The sequence below is a fragment of the Mandrillus leucophaeus genome, unplaced genomic scaffold (genome assembly GCF_000951045.1).
Source record: "Mandrillus leucophaeus isolate KB7577 unplaced genomic scaffold, Mleu.le_1.0 Scaffold1, whole genome shotgun sequence".
Classification (NCBI taxonomy): Eukaryota; Metazoa; Chordata; class Mammalia; order Primates; family Cercopithecidae; genus Mandrillus; species Mandrillus leucophaeus.
In genome coordinates, this window is record NW_012098097.1 from 14,698,075 (window position 1) to 14,704,817 (window position 6,743).

Sequence of the window (6,743 nt, forward strand, 5' to 3'; positions counted from 1 at the left end):
GGCGCGGTGGCGTTCTCCCCTGGAAACCTCAGCACCAGCAGCAGTGCCAGCAGTACCCTGGGCAGCCCCGAGAATGAGGAGCACATCCTGTCCTTCGAGACCATCGACAAGATGCGCCGCGCCAGCTCCTACTCCTCCCTCAACTCCCTCATCGGTGAGTCTACGTGCCCCTTTCTGCTTCCGAGGGGCCCCGAGGGTCTCCTCCCCACACAGAGCAGCACCAACCTGTGTCTGCATCAGGGCAGTGGGTGTCGAAGCTATCTGTTCAAAAGAAAGAATAAAAGTCAGCTGGACTGCGAGGACGTGAGGATGTTTTGCTGGGGGAAGCGGGAAAGTTGAAATCACTGTTGTGATGGGATAGTATTTTACAGGCCGCTCCAGAGCCATGGGAGCTGGCTAGCTTGGCCGGGTGGGAAGGCTGTTAGAACCTTCCATCTTTCTTCCGTAGATGGATGAGCGTTCTTCATGGGTGCTGGACACCCTGGTGATGCAGAGCAATGCTTCTCAACCGGGGCTGGGTTTGCCCGCAGGTGCAACTAGGGCACAGTAGGGGTGCTCCTTGCCCTAGTGGGTGAGGCCAGGAAGCTGCTCACATCCTCTAGTGCCCAGATCAGCCCCCACACAGAGTGTCCGCAGTGAGAGGCGAAGGTCCCTGCAGTCGGGGCTGGGGGCTGTCGTCCCCGCCCTGCCCACCTGTGGAATCTCCACAGAACTTTCCCTCCATCCCAGCAGCTGGACGCAGCACTGCCTGGAAATGGAAATCTGATGGAAGGGTCGGATTCTTCTCTTGTTCTGCCATGAATGGTGTATGCCTGGGTTCTACCACCAGGATTGCTGATGTAAAGCAGGAGAAGCAGGAATTCACTGTGTTTTCTTATTGTGTAGCTGTGTTCATCTTCACACTGCTGGTAACAGATTTAGGGCTTAACCAAACGAGCCTCCTCTCCTCTTGTTCTGACTATCCAGAATGGCTTACTGGCTTCACTTGAATTTTTTTCATATTAAGGAACATTTTAGCCATGTAAAAATTTACAGAGACTTGCGTGCGTGCGTGTGTGTGTGTGTGTGTGTGTGTGTGTGTGTGTGTGGTATTCCCAGCTTAAGGAATTACAGAGGTCGAGCCCCAGAGCCCACCCTGGTCCCATTCCCTCTGGTGACGTTATCCTTTCCCTCTCTGGCCGTGAGCCCTGGCACATACGTGGTACCCACTTAGAGGCTTTTACCTCCTGTTGGCGCCGTCACACAACGCATGGCCTGCAAAACCCGTTTGGCTCTGACTTCAATCTGTATCTTTGATGGTCATCTAGGTTTTGTTCCTTCACCTCTGCTATCTGCCATGACTCCATTATCCATTCTCCTGTCGGGGCACTGTGAGGCACTGTGAGGCTGGTTCTAGTTTCTTCTTCCTTTTTGTTCCTTTTTTTAATTAGCAAACTCAGAATTCAGCCCCTGCCACCATGGAGCCCCACGTCCGACACACCCCTCACTCGCTGCACCCAGCTCTGCTGGGCCCTGGCACTCGCGGTCCCCAGCCTGGGCTTCGGTGGGGAAGCTCTTCTCAGGCATATGGTACCGCTCCCCTCTCATTCAGAGCCCCCATCCGGCAGCACCTTCCGAGAAGCCTCCCTTGAATTTGCCCCTGAGCTGTCTGGGCTAGTGTGACGTTGTAAGGGTGGGTTTGAATTCTGTATTCCGTTTCTTTAATGCTGATAGGATTATTTACACTCTCTATTTCTTCTTAAGCTAGCTTCAAAAACTTTTATTTTTCTAGGATTTTATTCAATCCAGCTAAGTATTCTCATTCTTTCCCTTGAGGTTGTCTGCAGTATTCTCATGAGTCTCTAATCTCTGCTGTCTCTTTATTGTTCCAGCTGCTCTGTCATTCCCAATCTGCTGTCTCTTTAGATGTGTCCCCTTTTATTCCTATTGTTGTTTATTTGCCTTTTCCTCTTTTTATTGATTAATCCTCTAAGATATTTGTTCATTTCTTTAGTGTCTTCAAGTTCTAATTTAGGCTTTGTGAATTTACTGCATTATTTTATCTTTATTTTTCTATTCCAGTACTTTATTTTGTTTCCTTTCTTCTGTTTTCTCTAGTATCACCCTCTTGTCCTGTTTCAGTTCTCAAGTGCAAAATAAAAATAGCTCATAACTTTGAGTTTTTCTTCCTTCCTAATGTGTGTGTTCAGGTCTGCGGGACCCCCGCCACCGCCGTCTTCCCCTGGCCCACTCCCCGCGCCGTCTCACTCCCCCTGCTGTGAGCTTTGATGATGGGCTTTTCACTTGCGTTCAGCTTCAAGCTCTCTTTCTACTTCCCTTGTAGTTCCTGGGGACGGCAGTCCAGCCACAATGACAGCAGCACATGGGAGCCTAAAGACCTGAAACAGACGCAGGGCGTCCGCCAAGGCAGTTCCCACCGGGCAAGCCTGTGGGTGTGCTCCCGGCTTTGGCCATCTGCTGCCTTGAGGACCTCTGGATAGAATGAGTCCACAGCTTGCACCATGCCCTCTAGGGTATAGAGAACTGAAAGGTTCACTACACAACAACCCAGACACGCCAGCTTAGCCCAGACAGACCAACTTGTTAGTTTTCATTGAGAAATAACATTGCAGCTTTGTGCGTTTGGTTGTCTGCTAAAATATGCCAAGTACCCAGAAAGCGCAGAGTTGACACTGTATATTAGAGTATAAATCGAGGTATTGCCAAGTCACCAATGAAATATATTCTAAAGTCACTTGTAAGCTGTTTGTTTTGAACTGGAATACACTTTTTAAATAGAATTGTTATATATAGTTATTAGGTTTCCAGGCTAGCCTACAAGTGTCTTTTAAAACCTGTCTGCAGAAATTCTACTTATAAATCTGCAATGAAAAAAGGTATTTTAAATATTTTTTTAAGTACTAGAAAATGTAAATTCATAGTATTCTGTTTTGATTATACCTTTCCCCTGGCCCCGGCCACAGCTCCTGTGAGTACCTCTCTAGCGCCTCCAGCAGGTTAGTTCATGCTCACCAAGGTGGAGGTGGTAGCTCCCTGCTGTCGCGTGTAGGTTAGAGCAGGAGTCTGCAGACTCTTCCTATGAAAGAGCTTTGCGGGTGGGACTGCCCCTGGGCACTTCCCCAGCACTGCCATTGTGGTGCAAAAGTAGCCAGAGACCACGTGTGAGTGAATGAACTTGGCCATGTTGCTATGTGACCGTGTGGACTGAAGTTTGAATTTTGCATAACTTCACATCACAAAATATTGTTCCTTTGATTTTTTTTCAACCACCTAAAAAGTATAAGAACCATACACAGGCCATAGAAGAACAAGGCCGAGTTCAGCTCAGAGAGCCTGAGAGCAGAGCACACCCTGCCCGCACCCCAGCCTGCAGGGACACTCCTGTGGGTCAGACAGAGGGCTTGAGACTCTTCCACATATTGGCCAGATATTTTGACCGTGCCCCCACTGTGCACATTGGAGCACAAAAGTGTAGAGCAGGCAAACCCAGTGCCACCTGTGTCGAAGCCGGTACCGTCGGCTCTGGGCATCTCCTTCCCCTCCCTGCAGAAGCACGCGTCCTCCCTCTGCGGCCGAGGGGACCGGCGTTTACTCAGGTTGACTCCTGGCCAGGAGTCAGAGACTCCTCTTTGTACCCCCACACATCCTTCTCTCGGCAGGGCATCTGTGGCCAGTCTCCTCCCCATCTTGCAGCCACCTGAGCCAGCAGCTTCTTTGGCCTGGTGGTCGCAGCTCCCTCCCAGGTCTCCCTGCTTCCACTGTGGCTCTCCTGGGCCGTGTGCTCACTGTGGCCTTCCTTTTTTTTTCTTTTTTTTTTTTTTTGAGACAGAGTTTTGCCCTTGTTGCCCCGGCTGGAGTTTAATGGCATGATCTCTGCTCACCGCAACCTCCACCTCCCAGATTCAAGCGATTCTCCTGCTTCAGCCTCCCAAGTAGCTGGGATTACAGGCACATGCCAACATACCTGGCTAATTTTGTATTTTTAGTAGAGACAAGGTTTCTCCATGTTGGTCAGGCTGGTCTGAACTTCCAACCTCAGGTGATCCGCCCGCCTCGGCCTCCCAAAGTGCTGGGATTACAGGCGTGAGCCACCACACCCGGCTGGCCTTCCTCTTTCACAGGAAGCTACAGCAGCATCACCCCTCGGTGCTCACCTGGTGACCGTCTGCCAAGGGCCTGGTCGCCCCACCACCCTGCCCAGCCCGTGCTCTATGGCATTCTCAGTTCACTCCCGTCCCTCCACTCACACGTATCTGGCCATCAAGTAAGAATCAAAATAAAAAGTTGCACCTGGCCTGCAAGCATGCAGAACTGCACCTTTTATTGGTCCAGGGAGCTCAAGCCAGGCGGTATAGCTCTGGGTCACTGTGCCACCCCTGAGAGCTTCTGTCTGCAGGTCCCCATGCCCACTGCACCTCCCTTTCCCCCTGGGCATTTTGGATACCACGTGGGCATCTCCCCTTCTGCTGGTGAAGGCTGCAGAAAGTTCACAACTGTGGAGTTTCCAGGTGGCTTAACCTGCTGAGGCTGGTGTTTACTGTGCACGAGCCATGCCTGAGGCCCTGGGCGCTGTCCACAGGCGAGAGGGACCGCGGGGACCCCGCCCAGCTCCTGTGTGAAACTTAGCTCTTGTCTGTGATGAGTAAATGCTGCTGTTATCCTCGGTACTAGTCTCGGTGGAGTACAGGGCGAAGAATCAGTGTCATCTGAGGGTCACCCAGACGGGAAGCACACGGCAGCCTGGGGCCAGGACGGGGGCTTGGCCTCCATGAGCTTTCTCCTCTGCCCCTTCTTTCTCTTCTGTCTTCTCGAAGGAGCTGGAGTCCCCATTCCACCATCCTTCTTACACAGTCTGATTCCTGACTTTTTTTTTTTTACTGCAGAAGACTGAGTTTTATTCGTGTGTCATTCAAATCTTAGGAAATTTGACAGGGAAGAGTTTCACAATGAGCTGGAGTTTAGGAAGGAGAGAAACAAAGTCGCCCCCGGAAAGCCAGCCTCATTCATATTCAGGAAGGTGTCGCTTACGCTACCTGGAAACCACCGTGCTTACCTAAGCGTTCAGAATTCATCACCTGCACAGAACCCCATTACGCGCAGCACTTCCCTGTTTCCAGCCAATTTCTTTCATTTCAGCCAAAGAACTGCAATCTCTTGAGGCCCTTTCATTGAAGATTGCAGAGGCTTTCAGAACCATGGCAATCTGGAGCGTCCATGTCTCCCCATCTTTCCCGGCCCCCCAGAAGCCCCATCGCCTGCGCCCTCCCCGCTCTGCCTTCCCCAGAGCACTTGCATTGTTGCACCCTCAGTCACGCGTTTCCCGTCTCCTCTGTGGCAGTGAAGCCCCTTGGCTGGTACTTGGCTTCCTTCGATCACTGATGGAGCCCAGGTTCCCGCCCCCAGCAGTACCTGGCCCCTGGTGGGGCAGGATAAATGTTTGTGAAACTAAATGGGAACCCAGGTCTCAGCACTGTCTCAGGTTCTAGAATCTTGTTTGATGTCTCCATCCTGCTTGTTTCTCACTCAGCCCTTCCTCTGACCTGACATCCACAAGAATCCCCTAAATCAATCCCTCCTGTTTCCAGTGCCCCCATCCCATCAGGCCTCATTGCCCTGGGTCTTGCTCTGTACAGACCACAACTGGGTAGGCCCTCTCTCATGCCAGCTCCTCACTACCCTCCAGGTGAAGCCTTCATTAAAACCGCATTTTCTGTAGAGGCCAAACCGTTGCCTGATATTCAAGGCCTTCCTTCAGCCCCCTCGCCCGCCATCTCAGCAGCGGCTGTTCCACTGCACCCGCCTGCAGCCCCTGGCCCGGCCCCTCTGCGTCTGTGCAGCTCAGAGCCAGGTGGTCTTGCTGGGAGGTTCCCTGGCCCACCGCCAGGATCCCCATGTAGGTGCCTGACCCAGCACATCAAAGCATGATGTCACCATTGTTACCACCACAGTCCTATAAAGTTGTTTCTTGCTAACGCAGGGACATGTGGACACAGGCCTCACCTGTCCCGGCCCCCAGCTCATGCGTTTGCCCTCTGCACTCATCTGTGTTCCTGACGCCCACGAGGGGCTGTGGAGCTGCTCAGGACAGAAGGACGGCTAGAGAGGGTCTGTGGCCTGTGTCCACACGTCCTGGGACCCAGCCTGAGGTGCCCTCCTCACCCCCAGACATTGTGGCCCCACACCACGTCACCCCCACGCTCGTCCATCCAGCCCCGGCTGCCAGCTAGAGTGCAGTCCCATGGGGGACCACGCCGCCATGTGCTCCACCCGCCTTCCCTCCCGAAACCCTGCGTCACGGCCAGAGTCCAGGCACACCCGTGCTGAGAGACGAGGCGAGAGTTAATTCTGCTCTGGTGGCCTGAGAGTGCTCTTCCCGCAGAAAGGCTCATCCCGAGAGCGCTGGTGGGGACACAGATCAGAGGCCTGGGCTAGACGGGACCAGTTTTCACGACTCTGCTAAATACGGTGACATTTTTTACAGTTTTGAAAATGTGTTACCATAGAAATGGATCCAGGATGGACTAATGTAAGGGAGGGGAGGGTGAGAAAGGAGTGCAGCCCCGCGGAGTGTGGAGCTGGCCCTGGTGCGGCTGTGGGAAGTGCCCTACTCACCCAGAGGAGGAGCTGGGGGCCCGGCCAGCGGCAGAGCCAGAGGAGGAGCTGGGGGCCCGGCCAGCGGCAGAGCCAGAGGAGGAGCTGGGGGCCCGGCCAGCGGCAGAGCCAGAGGAGGAGCTGGGGGCCCC

General features: G+C 53.2%; 1 protein-coding gene across 1 annotated transcript in view; it reads left to right on the top strand.

Moving 5' to 3' along the window:
* RPTOR (regulatory associated protein of MTOR, complex 1) overlaps positions 1–6,743 on the top strand; it is a 448,104-nt gene that overhangs the window by 376,085 nt on the left and 65,276 nt on the right. The window contains exon 20 of the mRNA XM_011967646.1: positions 1–154. Within this exon, the coding sequence (XP_011823036.1) occupies positions 1–154 (154 nt within the window). The remainder of the gene's footprint in view (positions 155–6,743) is intronic.